The following is a 16,085-nucleotide window of genomic DNA, read 5'->3' on the forward strand; positions in this document are numbered from 1 at the left end:
GGGGGAGAAAGAGAGAAAGATTTAACCTGAATCGAAGGATTTCAAAGGATGGCGAACTCGATCGTAGATAAAAGAGCACCGGTGAGTGCCTGCCGAAACACTATTGTAAGGTATGGATAACCCACAGCACCAGAGGGATCAGGGCTGGAAAGAGAAATCTTTAGATGGGAACCTGGCAGGTGAGAATAGGTCGCACGATGTTTCTTCTGAACAAATTAGAAATTAGAAAGAGGGTTCGATGGATAGCGGTGCAGTCCGTCGCGAGCTGTTGGTAAAGAAGAGAGCTCTGGCACAATAGGGTCGCCGAGGGAAGGCGTGGTGCTCTAATATGCACATCATTCATCAACCCGAGGCTTTACAGGATGCGCGGCCTCAGAAACTAAAGGGCATGGGTCGGGTTACTAAGGGTTAATCAGAAATACATCAACTAAATTCCTCCTCCATGATGGCATTGTGGCCCTGGCCCCAACAGCCTCTACTTGGTGGAGAGTGTATACGAAGTGGTGTTGGAGAACCGCCTCCATGCACCAGCTTTCCCGCTTTTCTCGCTCCTAGACCCCATCAGGGATCGGGGCAATCCAACGGCGAATTCCGTGAACCAGGGTCTGGGCACAGTCCCTAGCCGCAGCCCGACAATGTGGTAGTGTCCGACGCCGTTTAAACAGGATCGGGTGGCAGGGGGGCCGCCAGTGGGGAGTGGAGGAAGTAATAATATTTGATAGGACTAAACCGGGACCGCGGAACCTAGTGTAGATGTGCCCTTCAGGGCTGTCTGCCCCTAGTTGAGACCCGCCCATTGCGTCTTGCGTTTCTGTACTTCTATGTACTCAGAGGTATCCGTACCAGTATACTGGAGTGAGAAAAGAACCCCAAAGCCTTGTTTTAAGACTTCCCCGCTCGCCACCATACACGATCCTACTTGGTAGAACTTGTATCGATGGAACTACTTCGTAGCCAGTGGGAACTCCCCGAAGCGCCCTCACCATTTTGGCACGGTTCACGTCCGAGTGGTCGGCGGCGGGGCAGAGGGAGCTGAAAACGAGGTCCATGCTGGCGGATCTTGGTTCGGGGCCATGCAATGATCATGGCATCATAACAACACACCGGTACCACCTGCCTGCACTTGACTCTGTCAAGTCACGGAGGATGATCCCATCGGCCCTCTATCGCAGAGTAGGAGTCAGTTTAGGGTGCCAGTACGTAAGAAGAGACGCAACCTCAATTGATTCGAATAATAACAACAAACCATCAATGAATTGATAATATTGGAAGTTGGAGGCGGACAGTTCACAGTGCGTGGTTTAGTGGACCCACTGTAAATTCTCGGCTGAAAACATGGGTTAAGGGCTGCAAGTTATCTGCATGGCAGGACTAGCCTGGCTGTCTCGAGTAACCTTATGTACTTCGTACTTATACTTGGACTGTCGTGTACAGCACGAACGAAGTACTATACGCGGTGCGAGGTTGAAAATGGTCCTCGGCGAGAATTGCGTTTCTAAGAGCCAAAGAACGAACTTGTCGAAGTCATGATCTTTTTAAATATTTTAAAGTAAAATAATTTATATTATATATAATATTATAAAATAATATTTAATAAATAATATATATTTTTAAAAATATTATTTATTATTTTATTAAATTTTATTTACCAATTAAATAATATCTTAATTTATTAAAATAATTAAAAAATTTAAATAAAATAATATATATTAATTTTAATTATAAATTTATTAATTAAATAATAAATATAATTAATTTAATTATTTTAATAATTAATAAATATAATAAATTATTTATTATAAAAATTTATATATTATTAATAATAAAATTTAAAATATTAAAAAAAATTAGTTTATTTTAATAAGTCTATAACTATTTCGATTTTTAAGTACTTATTATCTATAAGGTGCACGCACGTCTTCATCGAGTAATGTTAAGCTTTTAATAGTAGTGCTTTCTGTAGTGTTCGCAATCTTCAAGACTAGAGAGCTCTGACCGAATCTGAGCAGTGAAGTTTTTTTTCCTGCTTGTTAAACACGTTCAATTTGCCTTGTCATATAAAACCGGCCGCTTACAAGTCTACGTCGGGCACGATCTTCCTTTGCTGTTCCTCTTACGAGACCTCTTTTTCTTTTCATTCTCTCCTCCTTTTCTTGTCTCTTTTCAACTTCGTTTACAGCATTTTATCAGAGGAGTTTGAAAGCTTTGTACGATTAATAGTCACTCGGGTTAAAAGAGATTCAGTTAGAGGAGGCGCATCGAAGCGCGACCGTGCCACACAGGTCGAGTCTAAATTCCTGTGGCACCGAGTTCAGGATGTGGAGATTTCGTGGACAAGACGAGCCAGCATCATGTAAAGCATTGTCCAAAGTCCTGTGTAGTATCGAATAAAGGCTTGAGATCCGACCCGCTACAGATAGATGTCACCGGCTTCACCCGACACCCATCTCCGCCAGGCTTCTTCATATGCGCGCTCCAGTTGCACTACCCATCTCCTGGTGTTAAAAAGTGGACATGTCCATCGGTGCTGGTAAAGGACCTGCCGAATCTCAGCTAATCTTCCGTGCCCAATGCCATGACCGTCGGTGCTCATTCTATAGGTCAGCCCTCTTGCAAGTGTGATTGCCTTCTTCTCATAATCTTCGTCGCTGTCTGCGATTAGCTCACGTGCTATCTGCGCACCGTCGTCCGTCTTAGGCAGAGCGCCCCTGAGGATGGATGCAGCCATACGCGAGCACATCTTGTAAGGATATCGGGGCAGCGTAAGCAAGGGCGTACTAGACCATAGAATATCGGCAGCTGTCGTGTGGGCGTTACATTCAGGGGTATCAAGGAATAAGTCGCAGACCCGAGCGCGAGAAATGTGCTGATCTTTAGGGGCAACATCGGTAAAGACGATCCGACTCGCAACATGCGCACCTGCCCATGCTGTTGCCGTCCGCCTCAAGTGGCTCTCGCCGAGCTCAGGGAATCTAAGGAGCCAGAGAATTGCCCTTGGCACATGGGACAAGATTCTGAGCCATGACCGGAATGTGGTTGGGTCCACCTATCTAGAACGTGAGGATAGGAACACGATAACCACTTGGTTAGGGTACAACATCACCTACCTTATAAAGCTGATTGAAATTTCCGAGGATAATGGCATCATCGGGTAGGCTGGGAAATAACATCTGTCGCATTTTCCACCTTCGGCGCTGTTCGTCTTCCCATGTCATTGCTCTGGAATGGGTGTCGGAGGACTGTGCATGATCACAGCAGAAGAAGGTGTCCTTGCAGAAAATAATGTTTTCAGAATAGACCCAATTGCCGCCCTCATCCTCGTTGTGGTCTCGGAAGATGTCTACTGGGTCTCTATTACTACGCCAAGGCCTCAGAGTTTCCAGAGGTATGGCGGTCTCATCCGCGAGGATGTAATCGCACCATTCGGCCCCGAGGGTTCCAGCGAAGCCCATGAATGACATCTGTATTGGTGCCGGACGTGCAGCGAAGATTTCGTTTCGAGCTCCTCTGGTGTACCCATTCAGATTGACTAGTATGTGAACACCATCTTGGACGATTTGTTGAACGAGTTTATCAGCGGACCAGCCGTTTACGTCGCGAAATACGGGAGCCTCGCGCTCAATCTTTTGCCTGTGGATGGAATTGTCGCTTGGCGTGCTGGCGTAACAGAATGCCTTCACCCTCGAACGGTTATGCAAGCCGAATACTGATTGCATCCTAAAAGAACTAGATTAGCAAGGATCTAACTGGGCATTTAAGCTGCCTAGAGGAGACCGTATGGCCAGAAGAGCTCCTACAGATGCGCTAGGGGGTGATTGTTGAAGTCCGACGAGACGTAGCCAACATTAAGGTGTGGATTTGGGGGACATGGAGGCGGATAAACTGAGGTCGGTATCCAGGAAGACCTCAGCGTGGAGCAGGATATCCTTATTGCATTCCGCTGAGAAATCATGCGAATCTCTCTTGCCGTCAAGGGGCATGTGAAAGTATGAAAAGGTAATACAGTTGGTGCGGCCGGAACAGTTAATGTGGACGGGAGACGAGGCCGGGGGTAACCAGCGGGAGACTCGGATCCGAGTATATGTCTGTCATGATACCAGAGCCATAGCATGGATCGCGTGATTCGTTCAATGAGTCGGACCAACCGCGTGCCTTCCCAGGGGTTTCTTGACCATTTCCGCAGCTCGGAGCGAACTTCAAACGTTAGGCCCTCAGCATCGCGCGTGAGGACGTTCATTTGTGTCTCAATCATGGAAATGATGTCATCCTGAATGACCCCACAGCCCCAGCTAGCAGAGTCGTCTAGTTGTCGCCGGACAATCGACACAACCCGATTCGTAAGGCCGGTTCCTTGTCCCTGGTCAAGGGCATCATGAAGCATGCCCTCTTCATCGACATGCCAACGATCATACTTCCCCCCAACCAGGAGCACACCGCCACGGCCTCTCCAGTCGCATACGGAATTAAGTGCCGAAGCGAGACCACACACAGCTTCAGCAAAGTCGGGATTGGCCCCAACTGCACGCTTGTAGTACATGATGGCGTCGCCTATTCTCCCTCGATCTTTAACTGCATTGGCGAGATTGGTTAGGGCGATATCAAAGGTGCCATCGCAGGCCACCGCTTGCTCATACATCTGAATGGCAAGATCAAGCTGACCGATGTCCTTGAGCAGGCTCCCAAGATTCGTGTGTAGGTGAACATGCTTAGGGTCGATGCCCAGTCCGTAATTGTAGTAAGCCAATGCAAGCGACAGTCCGCTCCCTGGCACAATTCCAGGTATGTGAGGGTGGTGGTGAGCCTCGAAAACTTCGCGCGGGTAAGGGCTGGACGCTTGTTGAACACTTGCCAAAAGAATTCCAACATTATTGGCCGTGGACGGACTTTCTTGCAGGGACAATGACAAGTAGTAGAGTGCAAGGATATCCCCGACACCGAAAACATGTTGGATGCGCCCAATAGAAGATGTCCCAGTGGACATAGCATCCTGAAAAATCTTCGCCAAGGAGAGAAGTGAGTTGCTGGTGGTTTGAATGGCGGCCTTTCTGGGACTGCCCTCAGGTACGTAGCGAAGCCCAGGTAGCTCGCCGGATGCTGGGAATACCAATTGCGCAGTGTGGCGAGCTCGGTGAGGGGGAAGGAGCAAGGGAGTGCCATCGAGAGTCCCCGTTGTCAACTCCCCGGACTTAAGGGCGTCCGGCGTTAGAACGTATTGGATTTTCCGCACGAGATGATTGATACAGCTTATCCTCCGATCCGTGCTGATGAGGACGGCTTCTTCAAATGCCTCGGCCGCCCCCCCAACATCCTTGAGGCTGTAAAGCATTGTACCCTTTGCGTGAATGAGGGCGAGCATTCTACCGTTGTCACTGCCAGGGATTGAATAACCACTTGAGCCGAATCCGCCAGACTCATGGCAACAAATCCCGGGAGATAATAGTGCTTCACTAGTCCATCCCGAGAACTCCGTGTTCGGCACATCCGGAAACTCGAAGTGCCCGTCCATGACGGAGAGCCCATTCGAGGACGCAGGTCGGGGAATAACGAGCGCCTGTTGGATGTACTGGATGATATCAACAGCTTCCTTGCTCCTTCTTTTATACAGAAGGCCTACCAAGTGCTCAACGGCTTCTAGGCACTGAGGCCGAATGCGAATTACCGCTAGCCAATACTTTTCTGCCTCGGCCTGCCTGTTGAGACTGTAAAGGCTAGCCGCCATGTTCAGCAGAGCCTCAATATTGCTGGCTTGTGTTAGATGATGAGATATATATCGACAACCCTTGGGGAATGGCGAAAGTACCTGGGGTCTATTTTAATAACTCTAGAGAACCACTCCAAAGCACGCCCATAATCCTCGATCCCGTAATGCAAGCAACCTCCGAGAAGGATGCCATCAACCCACGACCAGTTGCTCTGCTCGCATAGATGGTGGAGCATCTCCACGCATCCCCGAGCAGCTGAGGTCAATGACTGAGTTTCTTGTCCAGCCATCGGATGGGGTATGCTCCCAGGATGCTGTGGAGTAGCTAGCGGGGTATTTGGTGTTAGATTCGGGAGGAGAGGGTGACCGCGTGGTTTCTCATAAAGCAACGAGCCGTAGTTCTCCGCATGCGTTGAATGCACGCCTGGTGCTGTTCTCTTCATAAAGGGGGAGGGTTGATGGTGGCCTGATAAATGGTGTACTCCTCCGGAGCTAGGGAGACTTGGGGGCAGGTGTGGATGAACGAAACCTCTCGGCAGACTACCGCTACGATTGGAGGGCTTTCCAAAATGACTGTATCGACTATTTTGATGTGAGGCGACCTCCAAATATACAGCGTGGGCCTGCATCAGGACTTTCTGTTGGAATCGATGCTGGTTAGATCTTGGAGGTTCTTTATACTGCATGCCGCCTGCCGAGGCCTCTAAAGAAAGGGACGCGAGCTTCAGGTGAGTCGATCGGAAAGGGACATTGTTAGAGTGGTGAAAATTAGATCCTGTGTGCTCACACGTCGACACAGATGATCTCTGAGCATGGCTCTGTAGAGTGGCGTGAAGAGATATGTTCCTGGACTGGCCTTCATAGGGCCGAGGGTCGTTCACAGGGATGGGACAGTTCGCCCCTCCAAGCAGTGCCCCCTCGAGCGAGAGAGTTTGAGCCATCGTAGTCGTATTTGATGGTGAAATATGCTGATACTCCCGTGGGGGAAGGGCAGGTTGTGGTACATAGCCTGCCTGCGGTATATGGGCTGTCTTCTGACCATAGACAAGACCTTGCTGGCCTTCCAACCGGAAATGATGGAGCACCGGTATTGGCGCATCCCTTGTAGGCCGGCAATCTAGTTTCGCCGTGTTTTCGATCTCGGTTATGGTGGCTGGCCAAGGAGAAATTCGGGGCACTATCACTTGCTTGAATGGCGGCTGCCCTGGAATCATCCGCGCTGGAGATCCATCGTAGCCGTCGTCTATAGTGCCCTTAGGTGTTTTCCGCCGGAGCTGATGTTCTGGCAGTTCGACTCTACCCTCCAAAGTCCCAGGTATGGACCAGCGTTTCGAATCACCAATCCTGTGATTCGAAACCTGGGTGGCTTCAGGTCTGTGAACAGATCGCCGTAGCGACGGCCGTGTCTCTGGCGGAAGGGGAATATGCCCGTGAATCCCAAATGCAGACGGGTCCGGTCTCCCGATGCTTTGTGGGAAGGGCGCGGGCGGGGCCTCTAGGCTTTGGTGAATTATTCGAGGTTGCATTGCTGCGAATAACGAAATACTTGAAAAGGAAGACCGAATCAGGGCCGATCATATATCAACGAAGCGATCCTGTCATCGCCCACTATGGAGAGCATGGCCGATGTAGAATCGTCCAGGCATTGGGGGCTATTGGAGATTTCACAGGAGTTGCCCTAGTCAAGAGCAAAAACAGGATAAAGACGGAGGCTAGAGTAGACCTTCTCGTTCCTGACTATCCCGTAGTATTCATCGGTCCTTTCGTGAGGTTGGTACAACGATAAGTTCGTAATCGAGGAGATCAATATCAAGGCTGAGAGGGGGTTTATCCGCGAGGTTGTCAGCAGCAGGATTGCTGAGTGTTTGGTGCACGCGTGGGTATTCGTGTCTAAGGTACTTCGTAATTAAACTCCAATCAGAATAACAGTTGCCGATTACAGTGTTGTGTAGGTACTTGGCATAATTGAAGAGTTCAAATATTGCGCTCTTTGGGCGATTTCTATGTCGGATCAAGTTGCCCCGCAGCCGCACGAGCACACGGTCACAACCCAGGGAAATTGTACCAGCAGCCGACAAATCATTCCCATTGCAGCATTGATACGAAAGACGCTTCACAATGACGGACTAGTGTACTTCTTAACGCCAGGACATATTTCTTTCTTTTTGTTTTTCACACTCATGCCCAGCAACGAGGAGACGAAGAGGACCGGCGGTAGGGATCAGAGAGTAAACAAGATCACCTCTCGCCAGTTTGGTTTAGAGGAACAACCAGGCTGCTCGCCCAAGTTGGATGAAAGTTGCCAGATGGAACCCGTGTGATAAGAGACTGGATGTTGGCTTATCGCCTGTAGCCCACGGATATGGACCCCATAACCCACGGGCCGTACACAGTAGTGTACAAGGGTATAGGGTGAGTAAAGGGCCTGTCCTACTGGTTTCTCTCCCCTATTACCAAAATTGAAATAGACCATTGTCTGCGGCGTATTCCAGAGTGTAGGTAAGGGTGCAGTCCGATCCGATAACACACCAAAGGAACCCGAACCATGATTCAAGTCCATGACCCTTATTGTAATTGATCTCGAAAATAATTGTTTTTAAGCCTGTCCTCAAACTCCAGACCACATCAAATCTAAAATGTGTGTTTTGATAGACTACTCGTCGGGAACTAAACGACTTATTAGATTTGGCTTGTTCTAGAATCGTGGAGAAAAGACGGGAGGACTCACTGTCTATCTCGCCTGCCTCGATGGCATCGCTGACAGCCTTAGGGCTCTTTCCATCCACCTGGCATCCGACACTGAACGCCGTGCCAAGGATCTCCTTTACCGTTCCCTTAAGCTCCTTCGAGAAAGATTTATGCCGCATTGTGCGCGCGATCTCAATTATCTCATCGAGGCTGACTGACTTGTTGTGCTTAATGTTCTTTTCCTTCTTGCGGTCGCGGGGGGGTTCCTTGAGCGCTCGGATGATCAACGAGGAGGCAGTGGGAACGACGGAAACTTGTGCTTGGCGGTTTTGGATCGTAAGTTTCACGGTGACACGTAGACCTTTCTATAGGAGGACATGTCCGATTAGTTCGAGTATCAAGGCTGGAAATCAAAAGCCGCATCTCAACCGGCTCGCAAGTTAAGGCCATACCCAATCCCCGGTCGCTTTGGCGATATCTTCACCGATCTTCTTAGGCGACAAACCGAGAGGTCCGATTTTAGGTGCTAGGGCAGAAGAGGCGCCTACCTCACCTCCAGTCGCGAGGAGGTAGCTGGAAAGCTGGTCAGTAGGGAACACAATTCAAATGACTGGTTTTTGACGGACATGACCTTGACCTCATTGGGATCGAACTTGGGAGCTAGATAGTCGTGATGTGAGCGATCTGGTCTATAATGTTAAAACAACAATTCGAGGCAATAACTTACGCATTTTCTCTGATTTCCCTGGCTCTCTTCTTGGGTTCGATCGAAAGAGAAGTGTGGATGTATTTTCAGAAATGTGCGGGATGATGTGTTTGCACCAACCGTGGAAAAAAAGCCCTACCTTAACAGGTTCTTTTCTAGGTGGGGGTGCGAAAAGAAAGGTAGCCAATGAGAGGGCAGTAATTGCTTATTCATCAAGGGAGGAGCGGGCTTGGTTTTCGAGTGTACGAAGTACATTGTAGTCTGAAAAGTGTGGCATTGCGAGAGAGAGCCATCCTGACCCAACCAATCAATGCTTACAAGTGCAGGGAAAAGGTGTCAGGAGCTGCACGTTCAATCTTAACGAACTCATTTACTTGAGATTGGTATTCAGCATTGCCTCTAGCTGTGGAATACTTCGACGAAGGCCCCGAGGTCCTGGTCACGGTCGCGGTGCCCATATCCCAGTCCCAGTCCCAGTCCCAGTTTCAACCGACCTCCTAGTTAGTGCCACTGACAGCAAGCCTTCACGGTTCGTTAGCTACGGACTTAACAGATCAACGGCGCGGGCAACTTACTTCATCAAATGCTCCATGAATGTCTGGAGGGATACATCATCTGTGAAAATGGTCTGCGCATTCTGTGCACCGACTCCACCATAAGCTCCCGACGTATGTGTCGTCGAGGGGTTGAGTTTTGAGAGCAAAAACCTCGCTTGGGACCCGCCGGCGTCACACACAATAAACCGGGGCAGGGGAAATCGATCCGTAATAAGGTCCTAACTAATGTTAGTTACGCTGGTCAATGCTTTGTATGATAGGAACTTTACGCACCCGAGCGTCCTCCTTCGGCTGCTCTAACAAGGCGGCGAAGTTCTCATAACCCTCTTGGTCCTGATACCCAGCCTTGCGCCATTCTGCGATCGTTTCTCCATGGAAAATTAGGATGTGGAAGAAGGTATCCAGGAGGAGAATATGCGTTGGTTGGATGGATGTCGAATCGAGAAGGACAGGGCGGCCTCCGTCTTGCTCGAAGGTATATGAGTCCAAGGTTGGTTGAATCATGACAAGCGAGTTATTGACATCCTCATGGTTCAGGACATGTCTATAAAATGCCGTCTCATCGGGGGAATTGTTAAACACTTGCAGGAATTGACTCCGACGTAGGTGGAACATAAACTGGGGGTAGAGAGTGAAATTTTTCTCAAGTCGGAAGGAAGTTGGGTCATCCTTTCGATAATCAGCAAATCGTGAACACAGCCGTATCAGCATCCTGTCGACCCATCGAAGTACGTCTGGCCCGTCGTCCACTTCGGCTTTGAAGACAGCTATCCGAGACATCAACACAGCAGCCGCTTCCTGATCGAAAGAGTGCGCAATGGCAGGGTCGCCAGCTGGGCCACTGAGTTTCCTGCTTATGGTGGTGACTCGTAAGTGGAATTGCCCAGAAGAATGCTGGTAATAGGTGAGGAATTGAATCATCGCCGCCTGCTGCGCTTGCTGGTGGCCGGCAGGGCCTTGGTTCGCAACTTCGAAGTACACGCCATAGCTTGAACTAGGGTCAATGCCGCACATCTTCCATGCACAGGTGTTTCCGATGCCGCATTCCGTTTCACCCACAGATGATGACTTCTTATTAAGGGAGACAGCGTGCCCTATAAGGCCTGTCACTTTGAGCTCTTTCGTGGTTAGGACCTCGAGGACCGCGTTGAATCCCATGAGAAGGTTCTCATCGCCGTCCTTCTCGAAAACACGAACGAACGACTGCTTAAACATGGAGGATGTAAAGCTGTCAGTGAGGATCATATGGCCCCCGGTGGAGTTGCACAATCCCTTCATTTCGAGCAAGCCAACTTGGTCAAGGCACCCGGCGAAGATGTCAATAATGTGCCCGTTATGTGCCGTCCGCTTCGCGAGATTATCATAGAACTTGTCCACAGGTTAGTGGTCTATCGCAGGCACGGTGCCAGTCTAGACGTTACCTTGAGTGCCTTCTTGTAATATTTTACGTTATCGCGATCAATATCGTGATGCGAGCGGATTGGCTCTCTGAGCTCGGGGCCAACAACCATCCCAGGGCCTTCGGTGGCAGGCCCGCCGGCGAAAAGCATTATCCGTCCACCTGCATTTTGAAATGAAGATTCTAGAAGACCAACAGCGACACTGAGAGCCACACCTGTGCATCTGAGGCTTCTTCGATCTCCAGCAACAGGCCAGGGGTCCTTTTGCAGTTGCTCGAGGGCCTTCGTGAGCTGGAATTCGCACTGTTGGACAGGTAGAAGAAACCTGGACGCAGGCCCTGTCGGCATCAACGGACGGCCTTGTTGCTGCTGTTGCGGGATGCCTGGGCGCAAGGTAGGGGAGAGGAGACCCAGCATCTCTTGAACTTGTTTCGCAGGGTAGTCTTTGCTGCCGCGAAACACATATGACTTAGCGCATTCCGTATAGCCGATTTCGTGCACTTGAGTCTAGTAGCAGAGTTAGTTCATGAGCAGTATCAAGACAGTTGGGAAGTGCCATACCATAGTGCCGAAGGTGATCAATCCAACGAGGGCGTTCTCCGGCAAGAGACTAAGGCTCATCACCAAAGACTCCTTGAGTGCCACCAGGCTATCCTCTTCTTGGCAAGTATCAACGACATAGAGAAAGATTGGAGGTGCCGGCGCAGGTCTTGAAAGCCGATATTCAATGGTTGTGTTCGAATTGTGTAGTTCGGGTGGGATTGCATTTGCAGTAATGTCCTTGTAATGGGGCGGCAGAGGATTTCTCGAGAGGCAAAAAGGGCAGATCCAAAGTCGCGCGCGAACATCGACTTGGCTTCAACGAAGTTAGTTAGCAGAAGCAGATACATAATCTCCGTCGAATCACTCACCAGAACGGGTTCAAAATTGCGCGGCATGGTTGTTTGCAGGTCACCGGTTCGAACTGGAGGAGTGGTGTGTCCGGTTTTTCCTTCAACGGCGTATAGAGGGCACCAATAGGAACCACAAGACGAGATGCCTCCTTTTACAATTAATTAGTTAGTCGGCTGCTATGAAGAAAAGGAACAAGAGAGAGCATACCATCCGAGAACTAGGGAAGACATTCCAACTGAGCCGGACACCATCCCGGTCCTCCACTTCGCTCCATTGTTCTTTCAGCGCTTCGAAATCCATAGAGGGGGCACTAGATATAATTGCAGAGGTGAACGGTACTTTGGATGTTAGGTGGGAAAGGGTAATGCGGTGAGGTCGTAAAGTCCGAGGTTGGTGTTTTATGGCGGACAGAGCCTAGCTTGATATGTATGATACGCTCTCTCTCTGGTATTTGCTAAAGGCCAAGTTGCTCATGCCAAAGGTACAGCTCATGAAGGTTGGGGCTTATTAAGCACCGCACCCCACTATGGAAGCCTAAGAGCAGCGAAAGAGCTTGGGGGGGGGAAGGTTTCTGGTTATATTTCGTACATTATTTTTTTTGCATCCCCGCTTGGTATGTATTTATCAATAAACAGATCGCAAAACCCATCCCCGACAATCATTCAACCTTCTCATTTCCAATCTCGACCGCAATACGTTCAATACCTTAGCGAATATGTCGTTCGGAGGCCACGCCCCGACGATTATCGTCCTCAAAGAAGGTTGCTACCCCTCCAACCCCCCTTTCCTCGTCAAAGGTTGCTAGCTAACAGGTGCTCACCACTTTCCAGGGACTGACTCCTCCCAAGGCAAAGGGCAGATTTTGTCAAATATAAATGCCTGTGCAGCCGTCCAAGCAACAATAAAACCAACCCTCGGGCCGTATGGTGGAGACCTTCTAATGGTGGATGAAAATGGCAAGCAAACCATCACCAATGATGGTGCCACAGTGATGAAGGTTTGTAGTGACGCAAGAAACCAGCTCAGGATCAACAGGTGTCGTGTACTAAGCAATTATCTACACTCTAGATGCTAGACATTGTTCACCCGGCCGCCCGAATCCTCATCGACATCGCTCGCTCCCAGGATGCGGAGGTTGGCGATGGAACAACATCGGTAGTGGTTTTGGCCGGTGAGATCCTGAAAGAAATGAAGGAACATGTCGAGCAAAACGTCAGCTCCCGGCTCATCACTAAAGCCATACGAAGAACGTCCGCCCTCGCCGTCAATAAAATCAAAGAGATCGCCGTGCCGACCAGTGGTGCCAACAAGAAGGAGACACTAGCAAAGCTTGCAGCTACCGCCATGACTAGTAAACTTATCAAACGCAACTCCCATTTTTTTACGAAGAGTATATCTCCCTCGAAGGAAATAGCCCTGGCAAGAAAAAAATACTAACCAGATAACTAGTGGTGGTTGAGGCAATACTGTCACTCGATCAAGACGACCTGAATGAAAAACTAATCGGCATAAAGAAGATACCCGGCGGTTCACTCACAGACTCTCAATTTGTCAATGGGGTTGCCTTCAAGAAGACTTTCTCCTATGCCGGCTTCGAGCAACAGCCCAAGTCCTTCAAGAAGCCTAAGATCGTGTGTCTCAATGTCGAGCTGGAGCTCAAGGCGGAGAAGGACAATGCCGAGGTTAGGGTCGAACAAATTTCTGAATATCAAGCCATTGTCGATGCGGAATGGCAGATTATTTTTAAGAAACTTGAGGCACTTTATAAAACAGGGGCCAAGGTCGTCCTCAGTAAGCTGCCAATCGGTGACCTGGCCACTCAGTACTTCGCCGACCGCGATATTTTCTGTGCCGGTCGAGTTGCTTCTGAGGATATGGAACGCATCGTGGAGGCAACGGGTGCGACAGTTCAGTCAACCTGCTCAGATATTCTGCCTGAGCACCTGGGAACATGTGGTTTCTTTGAGGAACGCCAGATTGGCGGTGAGCGCTTCAACTTCTTCGAGGACTGTCCTGAAGCCAAGACCTGCACTCTTGTCCTCCGAGGTGGAGCCGAGCAGTTCATAGCTGAAGTGGAACGCTCCCTTCACGATGCGATCATGATCGTTAAACGAGCAATTCAAAATAAGTACATCGTCGCAGGGGGTGGCGCCGTCGAGATGGAGATATCCGCGTACCTACACCAATTTGCCGACAACAAGATCCTGGATAAACAACAACCAATCATCAAGTCTTTTGCGAAGGCCCTTGAAGTCATTCCCCGCCAACTCTGCGACAATGCCGGTTTTGATGCGACAGATATCCTTAACAAGCTCCGTGTTGAGCATGCTCGTGGAAACATCTGGGCGGGCGTCGACTTCGACAATGAAGGTGTCGCTGATATGATGACGAAGTTTGTCTGGGAGCCCGCGCTTGTGAAGATTAATGCTATTCAGGCGGCGACGGAAGCGGCATGCCTTATCCTTAGCGTGGATGAGACCATTCGGAATGAGGAGAGCCAGGCGCCACAAGGACCACCAAAGGCATTACCACCAGGCGCCGCACAGAGGGCGTTAAGAAGTAGAGGTCGAGGAATGCCACGACGGTGAGATCTGTTATTAGTAAATTAAATTTCAATACAAGGCAGCCTTCTTTGAAGAGCTCACGATCCCAGGACACAATTCAACCCATATTATGTAGCTATCTCCGACTGTTGTAAAGGCGAAGTATACACTGCTCATCGCAACGACATCTCCGTCAACCCTACCAAGATACCTTGACTACAGCTTAATGTTTATTAAAGCATATCACATCGGGTTTACTGGCTATGATTGGCACACTCTTGACGCTTTTGCACTATCCTGACGACAAGTGATCAAATGGATCAGTTGCAAACGGGTAGCATTGGATGAATCGTCTCGGTCCCTATGGCGGCGAAGAAGGTAACAGTCGGCGCACCTTCTAGATGTAGAAGTCAACAGACATCCTTAAAAATACCCCTCTTCGCAGTCTTCTCTCTTCTCAACAAAACATCAACACCACCACCGACACCATCAACAACACCATCAACACCAACACCAACAACACCATCAACACCAACAACAACACCACCAACAGCACCACAGCAGCAACAACAACAATAACAACAACTACCAAATGCCGAGCCGAGGCCCCTCCGCCCGCCTCGCCATCGCCAACGCCCTCGACAGGGTCTTTGCGGCCGGAGACGCCGTTGCCGACGCTAAGGAGGCCCGAGCCCGTGCCCGCGAGGCGCTTGCGAAAGCAGAGGAGGGGGTGTGGCGGGCCGTTTTCCGCCAAAACGCAGAGCGTGTAGCGCTCGAGGCGTTGCAGCGCAACCTCGGCGGCTGGGGCGGCTCCAATTAGTTGGTGAGTAGATATATTTCTTTACGTCTTCTTTTACATAGCACGGCACAACACAGCACAGCACTAGTATTCTTATGGGCGGCGAAATCGGACTCTCAAGCCTCCCTGTGGCGACCGCCTGGATAGTACCAGCCGTAAAGTTGCGGAGAGAGACGTACTTTAATAATATATTTTTATAATAAATAAAAGTTTTAAAAGAAAATATATAAATTAAAATTATTATAAATTTAATATAAAAAACTATTTTAAATAATATAAATATTAATATTAAATTTTAAATTTTAATAAATAAATAAATAATAAAATAATAATTATTAAATTATTAAGACTTTAAAAAATAAAAAAATTAAAAGAAAAAATAATTATATAAATTTAATTATTATATTAAAATTATATATAAAAGAGTTTTTTTTTAAAAAAAAAGCTAAAATAAAAAGAAAAAAGTTTTATATAATTAATTTTTTATAAAAATTTAAAAAGTAATAAGATAAAATAGTATAGTATTATAACTTTTAATATACTACCTAATTATTAAATATAAATAATAGCTTATAATTATAAAAGTAAAAAAGTATAGCTTACTTACTTTAAAAATAATATCTATTAATAGATTACTTATAAAGCTAGTAATTACTTATATATTAAATATATTACTACTAGTAAAATTATATATTAGATTTTTTAATTAAATAAGTAAGCTATTAAGAAAATAAGATTATTACTTTTTTCTTAGTAAGTAAGTATAGGAATATTTACTTTTATATATAATAATATAA

At 48.2% G+C, this 16,085-nt stretch overlaps 3 protein-coding genes across 3 annotated transcripts; 1 reads left to right on the forward strand and 2 right to left on the reverse strand.

The window, feature by feature from the left end:
- Nucleotides 1-2,410: 2,410 nt before the first annotated feature.
- Nucleotides 2,411-5,719, reverse strand: SAPIO_CDS0579 (putative glycosyltransferase family 41 protein; the record flags this gene model as incomplete). Its single annotated transcript, XM_016783323.1, has 3 exons — nt 2,411-2,972; nt 3,187-3,717; nt 4,146-5,719. The coding sequence occupies 3 exons, from the start codon at nt 5,717-5,719 to the stop codon at nt 2,411-2,413; spliced, it is 2,667 nt and encodes an 888-aa protein (XP_016646523.1).
- A 2,635-nt stretch (nt 5,720-8,354) lies between these two features.
- SAPIO_CDS0580 (uncharacterized protein) lies at nt 8,355-12,156 on the reverse strand (the record flags this gene model as incomplete). Its single annotated transcript, XM_016783324.1, has 9 exons — nt 8,355-8,368; nt 8,430-8,754; nt 8,842-8,962; nt 9,671-9,870; nt 9,926-11,020; nt 11,074-11,559; nt 11,614-11,908; nt 11,964-12,094; nt 12,154-12,156. 9 exons carry the CDS (start codon nt 12,154-12,156, stop codon nt 8,355-8,357), a joined length of 2,670 nt encoding a protein of 889 aa, XP_016646524.1.
- A 730-nt stretch (nt 12,157-12,886) lies between these two features.
- Nucleotides 12,887-15,309, forward strand: SAPIO_CDS0581 (uncharacterized protein; the record flags this gene model as incomplete). Its single annotated transcript, XM_016783325.1, has 4 exons — nt 12,887-12,943; nt 13,015-13,297; nt 13,396-14,530; nt 15,051-15,309. The coding sequence occupies 4 exons, from the start codon at nt 12,887-12,889 to the stop codon at nt 15,307-15,309; spliced, it is 1,734 nt and encodes a 577-aa protein (XP_016646525.1).
- Between the last annotated feature and the right edge of the window lie 776 nt (nt 15,310-16,085).

The sequence above is a fragment of the Scedosporium apiospermum genome (genome assembly GCF_000732125.1).
Source record: "Scedosporium apiospermum strain IHEM 14462 chromosome Unknown SEQ_SAPIO_0022, whole genome shotgun sequence".
Lineage (NCBI taxonomy): Eukaryota > Fungi > Ascomycota > Sordariomycetes > Microascales > Microascaceae > Scedosporium > Scedosporium apiospermum.